Source organism: Scleropages formosus, chromosome 1 (genome assembly GCF_900964775.1).
Source record: "Scleropages formosus chromosome 1, fSclFor1.1, whole genome shotgun sequence".
Lineage (NCBI taxonomy): Eukaryota > Metazoa > Chordata > Actinopteri > Osteoglossiformes > Osteoglossidae > Scleropages > Scleropages formosus.
The window spans coordinates 42,019,251-42,039,407 of NC_041806.1; the positions used below are offsets into that span (position 1 = coordinate 42,019,251).

The window sequence follows — 20,157 nt, forward strand, 5'->3', positions numbered from 1 at the left end:
GCTTTCTCCACCCTTCTGAGGCGGAATTACTCGGGCTTTATGTGTACTTACACTCGGTGAAAATAATTTGGCTTTTCACATACCTACGTAGTTTTATTAAAATTTAATTTGCATGACTGACACCCGCCGATTATTTATTAGTCTGGATTTATTTATTCGTTTATCGGACGCTTTTCTCCCAACAAGCGACTTATAATACAGAGCTACCTGCAATTATTTTCCCATTTTAAATATATAGCTGGGTAATTTTACTGGAACGATAGGGTAAAAATTCGTTGCTAAAGGGTGGTACGCGGTAGATGAGATTAAAACCAGCAACCTTCGGATTCAAAGGAAGCATCGCTAAGCACTGCTCTATGAGTTATGGCTTTTTCTTTCTTTCAGTAGGATGAGCTGATCTTAGGAACACACATTTCATCTGTTGCGTACAGACACGGTGTCGTGAGAAAACTGCCCAGATGAGGGTCTTTTAGTTTACATTGTAACCACAACTGGGTTCATTTCATTCTCAGTTCTTTGGAGATACGGAGCACGTGGGTTTGAAAAGTTCACGATTCTGTCAAAAATATAAAATTGCATTTATTTATTTAGCAGACACAGTTTTCTCCAAAGCCACCTCCAATGAACTCTATGTAGTGTCATGAGCCCACACACCTTATTCACCGTGGTGACTTACACTGCTAGATACACTACTTACACTGGGTCACTCATCCATACACCAGTGGAACACACACACACTCTCTCTCTCTCTCTCTCTGTCACTCACACACTAGGGGTGAACCTCAACTGCATGTCTTTGGAGTGTGGGTGGAAACCAGAGCACCCAGAGGGGATCCACAGCGACAGAACATGCAAACTCCACCCAGACTGAGCAGGGCTCGAACCCATGTCCTCTCACACCACACAGGCATTGTAAGACAGCAGCGCTCCTCGCTGTGCCGCCCATGAAATATATTGATTTAAAATAAAATCAGTAAGTTCTGTACTACATTCACTTACATACTTGGGGACTCGTTTGTCACTATAAAAATCTACCCGGAATTCATCCTCTTAATGCTGTGATTAGGCTCATCTGCTAAATTACATGATACACAGTCTGTGATTGAAGCCCCCAGTAGGGATGCTTCCATACAGATACATTGTTATGTTTACATATTTGCCTGTAGTTGATGCTAAAGGAGAATGAAAAAGATATTTTTCCTGGGCTTTTTTCATTGGACATTTTGCAGTTAATTTAATAATAAATTTTAATCAATTTAATACTGCAGTGACCACGTTTAGGGAGAAATGTTGTGAAATGTGGGATAAAATCTGTACAGGAGTGAAAATTTACTGCTTGCTGCAAATATTTTCTGATATGGTAGAATTCTATTGTGCAAACCTACAAGAACACTGAGAAATACACATCTCTAACATTGTGGGCATAAATATATGTTTTCTGTCTTTCGCTGATCTCCTTGTTCTGTACTCAAAATGCATGTGATTTTTTTCGTATATTTTTGTTTGTAGACTTGGAGAACATTTAAACTCTCAGAACCTTAACTCTGATAAGTTTTGGTTATAACATTTGAAAACTCAACTTTGGTTCAATTATTGCATCCACCACTCATTGAAAATCTAAAGCTGGTTATATTTTAGTTAAAGAAAGAAAGTTACATACATTTTTCCTGGCTTTTTTTTTTCCACATTTTTCATTTGGCACCTGGCCGTTGCAGCAATTATGCACAAAAGTGATTTAAAAATGCGACTTTACACAATGTTGTTTTGTATATAGCTTGTGAAGTGTGTGAGATGCTGTGAGAAACAACACTTAAGTGCAATGAAATGTTATTATGTGAATATAAAGTGTTTTGTTTTTACTCCAGTGGCAAGTTGTGCTCTTTTATGCAGCGTGTCTATAAACCTGTCAGATTTATAGACAGTTTACCGCGGAGATCATCTTTAAAACCAAGGCACTTGAGGGTACACAAAAGAGCCTTTTATCACAGTATCTGTCATTCGTTGAAGGAATTTCTATTAAGATTTTAATCTGCTATATGCAAAAAATGCCATTGTTAGCTGCCAGAGTTTGGACTGCTGCATTTCACATTTATGTCACTTGTGTTACTGGTCTTTTCTGAAAACTTTCCAGATCTGTCTACTTCTTCAGACTACATCAGTATCTCTAGTTTTGCTGCATGTTCGACACGTGAACAGTAAATCCAGCCCTTCGACACGACAATATATTATGAAAAGAACGGCCTATTTAGAATAGCCTAAGCAGATTTATAACCATTTAACGAAAAATATTTAGAACAACAGGATAGACAGTGTTTTGTGGTATCATTTTCCATGCCATGTGTCAGTTTTCAAATACTGTTTTTGTCAGTTCTGAGGGAGAAAACACCTAGTCTGGCAGGAAATATAATTCATAATATCTTCAGTATTGAAGTGATTTATTTCTAGTGGCATACCACACTTTATGAAACAGAGATAAGAAGTTAAAGTAACTTTCCACAGGCAAACAACAGAGATTTGGCATCACACTGAATGAATTCTGAGTGATCCTTGTAGGATTAGGAGGTGTAAATTGTTTTTAGATTGAACCCCTGAATCCTGGCCTGTTTCATGTCTTACATCTTTGTGTGCCCTGAGCTCTTGTGGAAATGTTGTTGTTTATATAATCTGCCCTTAAAATCCTTTTTCAATATTAATGCAAATAAAGTGAGTTCTCTGTGCAAGCAAATTAGATTGACATTTATTGAATAGGAATATTTTTTAAAAGGTTTTTGTAATGCCTTGTGTGTTTTATTTTTGGGGAAAGTAAAATGGCACATTATAGTTCATCATCTCCATCAGAAGAATCAACCCTGAGAACATTATTACAATCTGTGGCTTTCAATAATTTCACTAATACTGTGAATCTTAGCTTTTATTCTCATTAAATAATATTTCTCATGTGTTTTTGGCTTCCCACAAAATAATTTGGACTTAATGTAATGTATTGTCAAGTATAAGTTGAGCTGAATGAATGGCAGAGTATACACACACACACATTTTCAGAACCGCTTGTCCCATACAGGGTCACGGGGAACCGGAGCCTACCCGGTAACACAGGGCGTAAGGCCGGAGGGGGAGGGGACACACCCAGGACGGGACGCCAGTCCGTCGCAAGGCACCCCAAGCGGGACTCGAACCCCAGACCCACCGGACAGCAGGACCGTGGTCCAACCCACTGCGCCACCGCACCCCGCTGCAGAGTATACATTTGATCAGAAATACAACTGTTATAAGATGCCAAGATGCCAACTGCAATATCTTGACTTCTAAAAAGTGTTCCCAGTTGAGAGTTTGAATAGGACAATTGCTGATTTATACACATAAGGCGTAAAAAAAACACTTCTGACTTGCAAAGGGTATTCAGAGCTGTCTGGGCACTTGCACCCTGATTATTTTCATCTATACAGAATTTGCGCTGTAGTGTTCTGAGCCGTGGATCGGGAAGTGTTGATTTCAACTGGAGAACAGGAGACATTGCAGGTGATGTCACCTTCTGAGCATCTCACACTGCAATGGGAACTTTTGCCTCTGAGCTATACTTCGAAGAGCAGGTCTTAAGGCAGTCCCGCCCAAAAGGTTTTTCATTTCTCAGGATACTGGCAAGATATTACATCTGTTTTTACTTCCAGCTGTCCATGTTCACATACTGAAGACGTGTGTATTCACAGAAAGGTTAAGCCTTGATAGCAACATCCAACAACCCTTGAGGGGGGTACATATCATTGAGTATTCATATTTTCTGAATTAAGTGCATGCCTTTATTTTTCTCTAAACAGACCTGCAGCCCAGGGTAAACAGAAGTGCATGTCACAACAGACAAAGAGCTTTAGATAGAGGCACTGGAGCACACTTTTTGTCTGATACTATCATTTAGCTGGTACACATTACACAGGTAGTGGCTTGTAGAACTGAATCATATAGGGAGTATGATGTTGGTCCTGGGAGATGGTTTGATGCAAATTTATGTCGCTGTTATGTTATCAGGGGGTTTGAAAGAGATTTTTTTTTGACACCCTTCTTGGATTCTGACAGGTGTTCAGCAGTTCTGAGGGAGAGAGGGAGCTCATTCCATCTGAGTGAAGCCAAAACTGAGAAGCGACGGACTTTTTGTTTTGGGGCTCTTGTAAGTGGGTGGTATGGTGGCACAGCGAGCAGCACTGCTGTCTCACAGTGCCTGGGTGGTGTGAGAGGATGTGGGTTCAATCCCCACTCAGTCTGTGTGGAGTTTGCATGTTCTCCCATGTCTGGGTGGGTTTCCTGTGGGTGCTCTGGTTTCCTCCCACAATCTAAAGACATGCTGTTCAGGTTCCCCCATAGTGTGTGAGTGACAGAGTGTGTTCCACTGATGTATGAATGAGTGACCCAGTGTAAGTCACCATGGTGAATAAGGTGTGTGGGCTGGTAACACTACATAGAGTTCATTGGAAGCTGCTTTGGAGAAAAGTGTCTGTTAAATAAATAAATGTAAGTGGAACCACCAATGGGCCAGAGATGAAGAATTGCAGAAGTCTTGCCGGAAAGTAGGAAACAATCAGGTCCTCTCGGTATTAGAGCGCTGACCTTTGTGTGTCTTGTAAACTGTAATCAAGAATCTTGAGGCACAAATAATGCTACATGTCCTAAAGTGTGTGTGAGGTGAGGATATGACCTTTCTGTGATCCCCATTCTCCTCATGGGACAAATTTAAAATCTGCCACCTTCTGGTGTGGTGATGCTCTGCAGGGTTTGCAGAATTCTGCTCATCAACCTTGGTGTCAAGTTCCCAGCCAAGGGAAGCTCCAAGGGCGTGGGTTGAGCAGACACATTCCCCGGCTCTCATCCCGCTACACTTTAAAAATGTTTTGACATCTGTCGGGGATAAATGTACTGAAATGCGTTTGTCATATCCACTGTGAAAGAAACCGCTTCCGTGTCATCACATTCATTTTCAAGAAAGACATATGATCAGAGGTCGAAGTTCAGCAACCTCAGGTAGTCTGTTTGTTTAAAGAATATAGGGCGAAAAGCAAGCTGTTCACTTACTACAGTATTTTCAACCAGTCTTAATCGTGGGTAGAAGATATCCACAACTACCCAACAGCAGCAGGAGACTTGTATGAAACTGCCAGACTGAACTCCCTGTGCTTGACTCAAGTGTTGATGCTGACATGGAGTGTGGTTTTTCTTTTGAATGGAGGGTGGCTTCCAAAAAAATATTAAACTCAACCCAAAACACTACAGGTGGCAAAGTACACTGGTTTTCTGTGGTTGTTTTTGCGATACCTGTTGTTGAGAATGCCCTGGGCAATACGTTGGTCAATATTTCCGAAATGCAGATGCAAATAGGGTCATTACAGTCACGCTCGGGCCACCACCACCGACACAAAAGCGCCGTTTTTTCTTTACGCGCTCCCTTGGTGTGAAACGCTACCCTCCTGCTATGGCCTCCTGGGTAATCAGTGTTTTCCTCCCTTTCCCCCCATATCAAGTGGCATGTGTAGACGTCCGCCTCACCAAGAGGGCACATTTGTTTTCCTCTGCTTTGCACAGAAGCCCCACATTACAGGTTCCTGTAACACGACACGCTTGGCATCTCCTTTCATAATACTCACTGTGTCCTGCAACGATGTGGGACGTTTCCTGGATTTGGGTAAGGCAGCCATTTGCATTAGTCATCTTTTAACTGGAAAGCGCTGCCCCGCAGGTGGAAGTCATCTGACAAGGCGGGCCGAAACAAAGAACATGTCCTCACCGTTCTGATATGTCCATTGCAGTGAAGAATCAGCCCTTAGATCTCAGTGACTTTGCCTACTGGGCGACACGGGGGCACAGTGCGAGAGGACGTGGGTTCGATTCCCACTCAGCCTGTGTGGAGTTTGCTTGTTCTCCCCGTGTCTGTGTGGGTTTCCTCCGGGTGCTCTGGTTTCCTCTCACAGTCCAAAGATATGCTGTTCACGTTCCCCCTAGTGTGTGAGTGACAGAGAGTGTGTTCCACTGATGTATGGATGAGTAATCCAGTGTAAGTAGTGTATCTAGCAGTGTAAGACACCTTGGTGAATAAGGTGTGTGGGCTGATAACACTACATAGAGTTCATTGGATGCTGCTTTGGAGAAAAGCATCTGTTAAATAAACATGGATAGGTGGTGTGAGTGACGTCAGCAGTGCTGTACGTAACAAGTTTTGCAGACCTTGCAGAATAAAGCCAACCTAATATCCATTTATTTGACCCTTTACATTTATTCACTGAACAGATGTTTTTCTCCAAAACCCATAGCCCGGGGTGCAGCCCAGGGTAAACAGAAGTACACATATTCACACAAAAGGCATCATTTTTGAAACATTGTTTCATGATCTGAGACAACTGTTTTTTTCCTGGCTCACATTACTTGAGTTGCTGCCTACGGAATGGAGAGTCAGATAGGAAATACGAAGACGATGGTGACAGATGGTGTGATGCAAATTTATGGAGCAGTTTGGAGATGAGGAGAGAAGTGGTTCTGAGAGATGTGTTTTTATGTTCATAAATTTGATCACAGTTATTGTTTCCAGTTGCACGGCGTAAGAACACAACGGATGCTCCGGCTATAACATAGGAGTATATTGCGTACGTGTTTTCATTCCACCTGAGCATAACTTCGACTAAATCAGCTAACTGCAGTCTTTCTCACTTCTGAGGGCACTTGAACACACTCCGGATTTCAAAGAGTACGAATGTGGAGCTCCAACGGGGAGCGTTCACATGTGTGAAATGCAGTGATTTCGTTTGATTCAGAGCTACGCAGGCCGCTGACAAGCATAATTTCTCCTGGCACAAAATCCTCTTAAAGAGATGTTTATTTTAAGAAGTAGTGTGCCCCAATTGGAGCTATATATTATCCCAGCACATCAGCACTGCTGCATCTGTTCAGCTAACATGGGTAAATCTAGCGATTAGGTGAATGCTATAACAGACTTCTTTTTCCTTTATGTGCAGGCACGTGATGTAGGCATTTACACAAGGCACACAACATGAGTTCCCTTTCGATGATGACAGCAACATCAAGGCACAACCTTGGCTGAGCCCAACGCCCACATTGAACGGGGTTGACTTAATGCCGAGGATGCGAACACAGAAACACGTGGAAAAAAAAAATGGAATGGAAGGGAATGGTATTTTTAAAGGTGCCATGAAATTGGTTTAAGTAAATGATACTTGAAGGCATTTATAAACATAAGTTTATAAGTTAAGGCCCTTGTTTCTAAAATTTCTTATACTGCAGGTGGGTAGAGGGGGGGCATGGTGGCGTGGCAGGTTTGGCCGGTGCCCCCCGAGTGGCGGGTCTGGGGTTCGAGCCCTGCTTGGGGTGCCTTGCGATGGACTGGCATCCTGCCCTGGGTGTGTCCTCTCACCCTTTGGCCCTGCACGATGTGTTCCTGAGCCTTACCCAGGGTGGTACTTTACAGAATGCAAAGTTCATTTCATTATAAAATATATAATTCTGCACGGCACCAGTTTCCCCAGATGTTGAAAAAGGTACTTGGTTTGTAGCAGAGCATTGGTTTCCACTATGTATTAACCATTTACAGCCAACACATGAAAGCCCTCTCATTTTCTAAAGAATCTGCAAACATCTACATTCCCTGAATGAAAGCCTCGAGATACTATAGTTAAGGTTTGTAAAAGCGTAAGGTCAGTATTGAGGCTGAGGGTATAACAGATTTGTATCAGATCTCAGAACAATTTCTCAGCGCCAGGGAATGTAAAATAAAGTATTGAAAACGAGACAACTTGTGCTGAATTTTTGCACAAACCCTCAGAAAATGAGTTAGATATGTTGGCGAGGGCTCCCGCTAAGTGGAGTGTGGAAAAGTTGGATGAGTTGTGCAGTTGCCATGGCGACGCAGTTTCAGTTGTGCTGGGAATTACAACCCAGCCGACTTGCTTGTTTCTGCACAAATCTGGCACTTTCTTTTTGCTCGAATATAGTATTTCTCTCCCCAGAGATCCGCGCTTGTTTAATGCTGTAAAGCATCATTTTTAATGAGATGTTAAAGGCTTAAAATCCGTGTAATTTTGTTGAGTAAAAGATAAAATCCAGCCACACAAGGGTACTGTCAAAAACCCTCACTGACTGAGTGATATACTTTGTGATTTTTACTGAAGTTTTATTTGTGCGTTTGCATCTGCTTTGTTTGACGCAGCAGCCCAGCACCTAGAAAGCGTTTCACAAGCCCTCGGTGAGATAAAAAGCGGATTAAGCCCTCGACTATTGAGGGAGCGCTGAATGGGTAAAACAGCAGCTACTACAGGGGAGAATGCTTCCGTCACACCGATAAAGCGCAGGAACATGTAAACATTCCCAAGGCGAGGAGCGCAGCCAGAGCTCCTGTCCCCTCCCACCCGGGCTCCTCGAGGTTCTCCATTGAGAAGCCGACTCAAACCCGGGACACGCTGCCCCACCTCCTGCACAAGTTCTAATCGCTTCACTACCAGCAAAGTCACTCAAGACTAACGCATCGTTTTAGTTTATTGCCGCCTTTTCTGTCCTGTTGTACTAACCTAAGATTGTAAGTTGTCTTGGAAAAACGGAATCAGGAAAATAAAGAGTACTACCGCGACAAGTACTACTAGTACTGTTTTAATAATAATAATAATAATAATAATAATAATAATAAATATATGCAAATTTTGACCAGAACATATCCCCGATGCAGTGGATTACTGGGACCGAAACATCTCTTTAAGTTTAAGTGACAAAACATGTTTCAGGTGAGCTGGTGACCGTGAACTGTCCGTAGTGAGTGAGTGAGTGAGTGTGTGTGTGTGTGTGAGATGCGTCGCGCCCTATGCTTCCATACCATGGTAGATTTCGTGAACCTGTCAAGAGAAAAATATTAAATAGTAATATTTTACTTCCACATACCATTTTTTCACCATAAACAAGCGGTTTCATTTTTTTTTTTTTACCATAAACAAGCGGTTATTGATGGCCGATGGATAAAAATGGTTGTCATTCATTGACGCGAAGTGATTATTAGAGTTCACGCACAGCTGATGATGGCGTAGAATGATTTAAAAAAAGGACCTGATCGCTTTGCAGTGTACAAGCTAAAGTGGCGCAGAAATGGCGCGAAAGCATTTCACGTAACTCACAGTTTTGACAGTGCTGGGACACCAGCTTGTGGCTTAGAACTAGTTTGTCGCAGCGCACCAGAAAGCAGCATTATTATGGTGGCGAACCCAAATCACCGGAGGGGGGGCAAATCACCCCCCCTCCCCCCAACCCGCGGTCCGCGTCCCGCGTCCCCTCCTCCCTGCTCCGCTAAAACTAACTGCGTGTCTCGAAGGAGCCCCCGGGCCGGAGCGGATAACCCGCAGTCTCGTCACCACGAGCTGCTGGCCCTTTGCTGGTGCGCGCGCGCTTCGGGCTCTCGGCTTTTCCCGCGGATTCGGGGTAACTGCTCCTAACCGAGGGCTCTACATCTACAGAGGGTCATAACAGATCATCATCTGGCGACACGGTCGACGACGCTGTTCTGCCGCTCCACCGCGCCCACACACACACACACACTCAGACAGGCGGGACCGCGCGCTCCAGCTCCTGACGTCGCGCGGCACTTTTTTCTCTCGCGACCGTAAACACGTAAACCCGAAGAAACCACACGACTGGCGAATTTGCCCAGCAGTATTCCACATCCGTAAGTACAAAGTTTAACATGATGATTCTTTACCTCGACTTTTGCGCTTTATTTATGTTGGATATTTCAGCTCTTGTTGGAGCGACTCAGTCGGACGGGTGAAATCGGTGTTTTTAACGGTGTTTCTGCCAGGGAAGAACCAGGGGATCCAAAAATAAATCATTGATACCAGGGGAGTTTGCTGGTCAGGTTTGCCATTTCGAGATAATTATAAACGCACTGATAGACTCAAATTCAAAACAACAATTCCTCCGTTTTTAGGTGTGGTGGATTTACAAACGTAAATTTACCTTGAAAACAAAACAGAAAGGTTTGGCTGACTTGGCTTGGAAAGTAAACTCAAGGTGAGAGTGAAACTAAAGCAACTTCAGCTGTACTGCTTTACCAGCTTACTAACTGTGTGGTGATGAGGGACTCTGAGGTAGGTGAGCTGGAAATACCACAGAGCCTGTGAGCCATAGAGGAACTCAGCCTCCAGGAGGACACAGTCCCCTCTGGGTTCTAGGATGAAAGCCTCAATGTCCTGAAGGCTTAAGAACTTGAAAACTGTGAAGACCTTAAGTTCTGAAGACCTGTGAGTCTGAAAACTGTGAAGACCTCAAAGTCCTGGAGACCTGACAGTCTGAAAACTCTGAAGACCTCAAAGTCCTGAAGACCTGTGAGTCTGAAAACTGTGAAGACATCAAAGTCCTGAAGACCTGTGAGTCTGAAAACTGTGAAGACCTCAAAGTCCTGAAGACCTGTGAGTCTGAAAACTGTGAAGACCTCAAAGTCCTGAAGACCTAAGAGCTTGAAAACTGTGAAGACCTCAAAGTCCTGAAGACCTGTGAGTCTGAAAACTGTGAAGACCTCAGAGTCCTGAAGACTTTAGAGCCTGAAAACTGTGAAGACCTCAAAGTCCTGAAGACCTGTGAGTCTGAAAACTGTGAAGACCTCAAAGTCCTGAAGACCTTAGAGCCTGAAAACTGTGAAGACCTCAAAGTCCAGCTCCAGGGAGACCAACTCGCAAAGTGTACCATCAAAGGGTTAGGAGTAATGTAGCCTTGGTGGACTGTGAAAGAAATTTGCAAGGACCTTTTTGTCAAAGTCAATTACAGGTTGAGTGTAGTTATTATGGTAAGAAGAAATAATGAGACACAAATCCTCTCTGTGCTTTTAACACTAAGTCCGATGAAAAACTTATACGTATATCTATGCATGAATGCTGCAGCATTAAAATACACACATAATGCAGCTGCATTCTTGTGTATTTTTTTGACAGCATGCATTCTGACATGACAACACTCCTGTTTTTAATTTATGCAGTTAATTTACTGCATGCTCACTTTTTTGTAGGGACCTAAATGATTTTTAAAAATCAAAGCATGTTTGATTAAGTTTTTCCTTCTAATTAATGTTTCTTTTTGATGTTGATTTAGAAAATTTGAAACTGGTTTTTTAGGTCACAGCATTCCCAGTGGACAGTTGCTAGGATAAAGGCATGGACAGGCAGACATGCAGCCCCGAGTCAACTCATGATTGTGAGGGTTCAAAGGTTTAAATGAGATTTTTTTTCCCTTTATGATAAGATGTGAACCGACCTAGTTTTCCTCCACACATCACAGCACTAACCTCAGGAGGCAGGGAAGCTACAGAAGGCAAAAAGAAGCTGATGTTCTCTTTTTGTTTGGCCAGCTGGATAGAGGATCTGTGGCCCAGTGGGCTCTAAAATGCCACAGGAAAGAGATATTTGCCAGGGCGACAAGGTCACAGTGTATTTGGACACTTTTGCTCTTGGGTGTCTGCAGTGTGCGTGTCATGATCACAATCACCACAGATGTATTGTACGCATAAGGGTGTATCAAAAGTGTCATCTGCATGCTCACCGTGGACATAGCTTTTGTGCTCTGGGCCGAGCTCTTGGCATACTGCAACATAGGCTCTGTGTTCTGCATGCGTGACAGACTCCTTGTTCTGAAAAATCAGCAAACTTCCCTTGGGAACAGACTGGCAGAGCAGTCAGACAAACAGCAGTATGGGCACCAGGTGTTTCATGGGCCATTATGGCCCTTAATGGAGGTCTAGTGAAAGCCCTATTAGACATGTCCTCCAGACTCCCAGGAGCCCCTAACAATCGGTAATAAGAGCTATTAATATTGATTGCTGCTTTGTTTCTCTGATGGGGTTTGTACCAAAGACTTTGTTCATTTGTATTTTCAAACAGTAGCAGTAGCAGCAGGAGCTGGTTTGTCAATTCCATCAATCTCGTACTGCTTTGAAGTGAACTTTTGTGGCTGTCTCTTTTAAAGTAGATCACTGTCAATAGGAGCTGTATTTGGAAAAAGTGACAGGTTTTTAACTTGGCCTTTAGTCATTATTCATATCTATTGAGCACGAGGGTAAATAGCCTGATGGTACCATCAGTTACCTCATGGGAGCTGTAAATCCAGTTTATCTGTACCTTGAAACAAACTCTTAGTTATAGACAACTCTCTCTATTCAGTGGGCACATCTACCATTATTATGTGTTGCGCAGAATGTTCAAGAATAAGATTTATTTATTTTTTTTTTCTTTCCAGTGCTTTTTGAAACACTGGCAGAACAAAGTCTTGGAGTCTTGTTTTCAGAGGACCAGTACAAGCTACCCTCAGCAGCCAGAGTTCATTAAATATGCCATTAAGGCTTAAGACTTGGAAACAAGACCTGCCTTAAGCAATTCCTTACTTAAAGTGAATGTGTCTGTGAGCAAAAAACATAATGTCTAACAGTCTGTGCTGTGCCAAGGCAGGAGGAATTCCTAGTGGGACCTCTCGAGAACATCAATAGCAGGAACCCCTTTTTCTGAGAAACATAAGTAGCCTTTTTGTTCACAGAGCGAAGACAATGCCTACAAAGAATTTATAGTTACTGGAATGAGCAGAACCCTGAGCTATGTGATGGAGTGGCTCACGAAACAGCTGGAAATTCAGAAATTAGGAGGCAATTTACTCTGCATTAACATTGTAGTTGCAGGACTGTTGCAGGGCAATGAAGAGAGATCATCTTCAGTGAATTTTTAACAGCTGATCTAAAAATGTTTTATGCACTTGAATATATTCTTTACTATAGATCTGGACAGTGTAGATTCACAAATGTGTTAGCAAATTATGTGATTTGTCTCATAGATTATATAGGGACTTAGTGATTGACTGAATGCTCACAAATCAGTCACCCCACATACTTGCTGAAGCAGAAAGCAGGGTGGGTCCAGCCTGAAGCCACCCAGCTATGTAATCATATGACCCAACAGCACTTGCAGATGGTGGGTTCATTCAGACTACAGGAACCAGCCTCTGCATCATGGCTGGTTGCAGTCTTACAGTGTAAGATGGCAGCTTTCTGCTTTACCTCCCCAGGTAGACTCATTAAGGCATAAGCAGAGGAAGCCATATAAAGATGATAAATGTAACCAAAATTACTTATGTTCTAAGTCTGACCACTGGTTTATCATAATCTTTATTTTGAAGTCTTTTAATTACTAATAGTAAATATGTGGAGGTGAGAATGTTTTTTTTTAAAGAATGACTAAAATGTAAATTTTTCTTGGTGTGTTTGGCCTTGGTTAGCTTGTTAAGGAATGCAATTACAGCAAGGCCTATGTGATAACCCTGAAGCTTGTGGAGAAATCATTAGAACTGGGATGAAACCGACCAACCTGCATATGTATCAAAGAGTCGTGGGTTTCACCCCCCAGAGAGAACAAGCAACAACCTCTGAATGAGATCTTGAGATTAGTGAGAGGGTCAAAGTTTTTGTTTAATCTGGTTTTGGCCATTCCTCGACAGGGAGCTGTGTGCAGAAAGGCAGATGGTTGGGTTTGAGTAATCCATGAGGGGCGACAATCTCTCACTGCGCTAAAATCTTTTCCCAGCCGTGCCAACTCTGATTGCAACATCTGCATCGTTTCTGAAAAATACAAGCATGCTCCTTCAGTGCTGGCGGCCAGCATTGGATTACCAAATTGGTCTTTTTTCCACAGAATATTTCACATTACAGCTCCTTGTATTACAGTGAAATCACTGACGTGCTAGCATGGCTGTTAAATCTTTTTTCAGTGACAGCATTTGTAGTGGCAAAGCTGCTTGTCTGAATGCATGTTTGATCCTTCTGGATACCGGGCCATCGTACAAGTGTCACAAGTACAAATATTTACATAATTTATAATCCTTGAGGGGTGTTTTACACAAGAGAACACTTTGCCAGTGTAACACTAGGTCCTTTTCCTTTTCACATTCATTCCATTTAAGGCCCCATGAGTCTCTTAAGGGACAGTGTTGTGATTGTGATGAGTGTTAATGATGAGAGAGAAAATGAAATACAGTGAATTAAGACCTAGTAGAGTCTACATAATGTTAGTTATACAGTTGTACATCTTATTTTTCCTTTAAGAATTCAGGTTAAGTATCTCTTAGACTGAGAATTTCATATGAAATCAAACTTCAGATCTCAAACTAGCTGCTTTTCAAACATTTCTAATGTAGATTTTTATGATTTTGTTTATTAACAGTTTTTCTTTTGAGTTGGGGGGGTAAAGCATCGTTGCCGCTCGAACACAGGCTGTGTGTTTCTTTCTGTTACTAAACCATGGAGATTCACATCCATGGACACACGTGCAACCTCAGGCAGTCTTCCTGTCAGCATGCCATTACTCGTTTAGTATTTGCCTCTAAATCTGCTCATCAGTTGTTAACCCTTGTTGGACAGATATCCAGACCTGTGGTAGGCAGTTTTCCTAACTGACATCACAGAGCTCAAACTACCATCAGCAAACAACTAACAGCAAAACTGGAACTGTACATGAATGACCTGTTCTAGTTTAATTTCTATCCAAAGCAACTTACTATCTCAAAACCTTATGTTCAGTAGTTGGAAACCCTTTGGTTACAAGCCTACATTCTTAACCACTGTTATCTTTATTGCTGCTTCTAGACAACTGATGCCAGAAACTGTCTAGTCGGCTTGAAAATAAATGTTAAATCACACAGGCACTGTAGAATGGAACATTACAGTCTCCGCAAACCTGAATTTTAGTACATCTTACAGCACTGAATTTACTCTCAACTGCCATAGGAAAGGCCCTTTTTGTGTTAATTTTGTGCTATTAATTCTGACTTGGTAAATCATGTGCTGGTCATTTCAGGCAGAGCAAAGAATTTAAGCACAGTGTCATATGAGTTGTGCACTTGTTTAGTTTGTCCCCTTGCATAGCAGATAACCTGTAAGTTAAGTTAATATGTTATGTTGATGTAATCTACTCACAAATGAGTTTTTTTGGGAAACATAGGGTCATGGAAAAATGTCATATGTTGCAGTGTATTAGAATGTACAACTGTATGAATCCACCACCAGGCATTATTTGTAAGGGTCATTTTTAAAAATTTTGGAGAAAATTACATTTATGCCTTAAGTCACTCGTGAGCTAGAATACAAAAGCGCACTTAAAATGCCATGTTCAAGTCTGGCAGTAGTATGTATATTTTATCAAATTTTTACAAGGCACCACATTTTTATTTGTGTGATGATACAAAACATTGCCCTAAAACAATTAAATTCTTAATTAATTTAAATAAGGCTGTTCTAAATTGGTGGTCTGATATTTTGGCCCCAAAAATTCCATTCCCTGCCCCAGCAGTACTACATAGGGGATGACGGAGACGTAAAGGTCAGGGAGATAGCGCAGAGCCTCAAAAAGACAGAACAAGGAGCAGGATGACCGCTGGGACACCCAGCATTACCACTGTGACTGTCTGGTCTCTAGACCCCCTACTTCGAGTCATAAATCCACCCCTATGCAGGCCTGGTCAGTCCTACAATGTCATCTCTGTAAGCTTGGGTATTTTACTCTTGAAAAGGCCCTCGGCTGGACAGGAACAGTGTTATTGTGCCTTTCAGTTTTTCTGAAATAACAGCTTCAGCTGGAATCCACTGAGCATGGGGGCCTATGCCATTCCTGTCTTTGAGTCCTCAGTTCTGGAAACAGCCTAACAAAAGACCAGTTGCCTAGCTGCACTGAAGAAGCCCAAGCCTGCCTGCCTTTGTGTCTGTATGTCTCTGAATAGGACACTAATGGGCATTCTGTAAAAAACCAAAAATTTCAAACAAGAAGGAATTTCCCCCACTTAATCTCATTCATAACCATCGTGCTTTGACCACAATTTGTGTATTATAGGTTAACTACAATGTCACTTATTTTAGCAGAAACTCCGAGTAGCCATGTACTGTTGGTGAACTCTTTTTCTGTGAAATGTACTAAAATATATTTTAAAAAGTCTTCCAACCTGCTTTCGTTCTTGGCTGTCCTTTCGTACTCACTATGTAAATTCTGTAATTCTTCAGTGGAAGTTTTTTTAGAATGGGGACCACTCAAGAAACCATTGTGACTAGGGGTGTGATCTACATACAAGCACGTACAAACATACCGCCAATGTAAGGACTTACAGTATATCTTACACTGTTGTTTCCCCTTTCTACAGAGTGAAGCAGACACAGGGTTTAATTATGAGCTTTATCCCACGCGTTACACTCTTCCACCTTTTTCTCTTCCCCTTTTCCTAATAGAATCCTTCTCTCCATTTCTCACTGTGCAGCAAGATTCATTCTCAGAGAAAAGCATATAAGCTGAGGATAGAAACAGAACCTGCTATCTGAAAGGTGGTCTTGACGTTTTATCTGCTTGCACATCCTAAATGTGGCCACAGCTAATTTACAGAAGCACAAATGCAGAAAAGTAAAAAAACAAGGGTAAGAGTAACAGAGGAATAGGCAATGAATAAATAGTAGCAACTATGAATGAGCACATTTGTGTGCTGGTAGCACATAAGCAACTAATACATGTAAGGAAAAATAATATTAATCCCACAATTGCTATGGGATAAATAGGTGGCATTTTCAAATTGTAGGTGGTAAAGACTTTAGCTAATGTTGTACTTGTGTTTTACTATCTCAGGATTTGATTATTACCACCTTTTTTTAAAAAAAAGATGCTTCTGGGAAGAAATAACTAGAAAGCTATATCTGCATGATAACTGGGTGGTACAATTGCAAAGAGTCATTTGTGTTTTTGGTACATTTCGAGATGAGGGGTTTTGATGTGTGTTGTGCATTCAGTTTCCTCTGCATTCAGCCCGAAGGATATGTATATTTTCCAGGAATTATAAATAAGCTTTAAATACTTAATTTGCCAGTAGTGTTCTTTTATGTCTACTTGGTGGAAATTTTACTCTCTGGATTGATAGTGGTATGATCCTGAAAGCTTGTTTTTAACAAAATAAACAGATCCATCTTGAGTCAGAGGGGAAAATTGCTATGACACTGACTGAAATATCCAGTTCTGACCCTAACCCCAACCCAAGAAACTGAATTTATTTAGTCTGAACGGCCTCCAAATGTATTTTCATACTTCTGCAGTATTCCAGCTGGTGTGTGTCTAATGAAAAGCTAAGCTCTGTTATTAGGATAGCTCTTCCTGTGGATCAGACTCCAAAGGTCGTTTAGAGCACACCTTCTACTTTCCGGCTCTGTGCCGCACAATGGTGGGTAACAGGAAATTGCTTCAGGGGATGAGTTTGGTACGACTTTCACTTCCCGTAAAAACAGTATGCTCTGAAGTTGCTCCTGCGTCCGGATGTGGAGATAAGTGCTCATGGTGATATAGTTTATCATGTGTGAGAGGAAAGCCTGGAAATGTGGAACCACTAAAATTGATTTTTATACCCATGGATTTGCTGTTCCTTTCTCTGGTTTTCCTGGTGTTGGATGCCAAAGCTCATGGTATTTTTCATGGAACTGTATTAACTGAAAGTATGTGCAGTGTCTTGGTGTGATTAACATTTAGCCTGCTTTAACCTGTGTTTAATGGATGGTGCAAGGATTAGGAAGTATCCCTGGGATCTGAGTATTTATGTCTATTTCTGTTATTATTGAAGATCAACTTTTTATGGATTATTCCTGTTAGCTGAAATCACACGCATTGCACCTTCAGCCGTCTAATGAAAAGACAGAGAAAACAGCAATGTGGGCTACAGAAGAACCTTGCCGCACCCCCCTGGCCTAGCTTGGCCTGGCAACCTTCATGCTTTTTATGGCAACCCTGCCCTTCCCATTCGCCCTCCTTTTCAACATGGAAATGTAAATTATGTCAGCAAGAAATTCCACTTGTGACAAGATGTGGTGTTTCAAGTTGTTGGGGGTTTGCTGTAGGATTTATGGAGAGCTCTTGGGAAAAGATTAGTCTCTAAACCTTATCTTGCAGAGGTTCTTTTCAACACTTTTTGACCTTTTAGAGGTGAGCATTGGTACTACTAGTGTTTATAATTTATTCTTTTCTTTAAAGCACTTTACCCACTTTTGGAATGAACTGGATCTCTTTAGTCCCAGCTGCTTTTAATGCTCCTGTACCCTTGTTAGGGGTCTAGTGTTTTCTTTACTCATCTCCTTCAGGTAATTGGCACCTGTGAAAAAAGTACAAGGAAGCATTATAGTACTGAGGTGCATTAAGTCAAATAGCATGTTTATCTTAGTAATTGCTTTGTAATTATACCACAGCCGGGATCTTTTTGGACAGGGGTTCTCGGCTTGAGAAAATACGTTTGTTAGCCATGAACATTAACTGTCAGTGTATAACATTAGGGGGGTGCGGTGGCGCAGCAGGTTTGGCCAGGTCCTGCTCTCTGGTAGGTCTGGGGTTTGAGTCCTGCTTGGGGTGCCTTGCAACGGACTGGCGTCCTGTCCTGGGTGTATGTCCCCCCTCCTCAAGCCTTGTGCCCTGTGTTGCCGGGTTGGGCTCCGGTTTGCCACGACCCTGCTTGGGACAAACAGTTTGAGCCTGTGTGTGTCTGTATAACATTAACTTCCAGGATTACTGCAGGTTTTGGAAACCGTATAATGGTGACACTGACTTGTATTTACTTCATGTTTCCGTGTCCTTAATTTATGTCAGTTGCCTAAAATGAACAGTTGCCTCCAGAGATTTTGGGGAATTTTCATTGTCACTCCACTAACTTTGTAGAAGTGAGTATAATTATGTAGTACTTTGTGTGTGAACGGTTTATAGTATCATTCCTTTCCTTTCCTATTGTCAATTAACTGGGCTTTCTTAAAACCTCAACTGACATTTGAAAAGATAAGTTGTTTCTGAAATCTGACACTGTGACAGAACATAAACCGGAGTGCAATTACGGCACCAGCAGTCACTTTAACAACTTAATTTGTAGACTCATAACTGTGAAGTGTACATGTAAGATTTCCTTTTAAAGGATTCAGTTTGTTTCAACATGTCACTTTGAATGCATCCCAGTTCCAGCCTTTCCAGCCTTGCTGACATAAGTGCAGAACTACTCTGAGACTACTTGTAGATCTAGTGTGTGAGGTTCTCGGGGGCTGGTGGTCTGAGACGGATGATGGGCAACTAAGTAGGATGTGCTGCACCACAGGCCGTGAACCTCTCAGGAAAGACAACCTTTTCCCTCTGAGTCATATGGCCTGTGGTCGTAGGGGTTAGTGAGTAAACCGCAGCAATCTGTTTCTGTGGCTCACCTTCCCTTGCCTGCGGTCATGTGAACATGTTTGGAAAAGTTTTTAGTATTTATGTGCACCACAGGGCACCATCTTTTCAGCAGATCCCTTCAGCCTCTCCTTCCTGGTATGTCTGCAGTTCATTGGCTGTTTTTGCTGGCAAATTTTGACTAATTCAGTTGCACCATCTGAAATGGTAACATTTGCTGTAATAACCAGTTTTGCTGTGATTACTAAATGTTCCCCACTGTATGTCAATAACTTGCACATTTTTTTCAGGGACTTGAGGTGTAGTATCTAAGTATCTGAATATCGTCATTTATTTTTGATTTACCTTCATGCATTCATTTATTTTTCTGTGTGCTTTGTTATGGCACGTTGTTAACACCACATGTGTTTCCTGTTCTCTCAGGGCTGTAGGATGACATGAATGTGGGAGACCTGGGACCTGCTGCTGCCTGACCAATCCCTTACTGTCTGCTCGTCCTTCACTGTAATGGACGTGAGCTAGCCAGTGCAGTGGGCCTCCACCCAGTGGTGCAACACGCCTCGACACACCCACCTCCAAAACCTCCTTTTGATTCATGAGCCAGCAGGATGCTGCGGCGGTGCACGCACTCTCAGAACGTCTCCTTATAGCGTCCCACAAGGGTCAGGCCGACAATGTGGTGCAGCTCATCAACAAGGGTGCCAAAGTAGCTGTCACAAAGGTAATTGGGGGACCTTGAGTTTTTTTTTACATTGAATAAAAAGCACATTGAATTACTGTGGACTATTGTTCCTTTTCCAGCAGGTGTCCTTGAGATAGGGCCAGGCTGGTGGATGTTTGTATTTAAAAGAAAGCTTTAGCCTTCAGCTGTACTTTTTTGTATAATAAACAGGTGGTGAGTGTGTGAGCATTTCATGTTAAAACCAGCTAAATGCCACTA

General features: G+C 42.2%; 1 protein-coding gene across 5 annotated transcripts in view; it reads left to right on the plus strand.

The window, feature by feature from the left end:
* Window positions 1-20,157, plus strand: part of ankrd6b (ankyrin repeat domain 6b) — a 32,110-nt gene that overhangs the window by 86 nt on the left and 11,867 nt on the right. For 3 of the 5 annotated variants that reach the window (XM_018743881.2, XM_018743884.2, XM_018743885.2), the window contains exons 1-2: window positions 9,339-9,697; window positions 19,641-19,938. In XM_018743881.2, coding sequence (XP_018599397.1) covers window positions 19,813-19,938 — 126 coding nt within the window. In that variant the 5' untranslated portion in view covers window positions 9,339-9,697; window positions 19,641-19,812. Of the gene's footprint in view, window positions 1-8,692; window positions 8,769-9,338; window positions 9,698-19,640; window positions 19,939-20,157 lie in introns of those variants that run through there. The other 2 variants (XM_018743883.2, XM_018743882.2) reach the window with 2 other exon arrangements.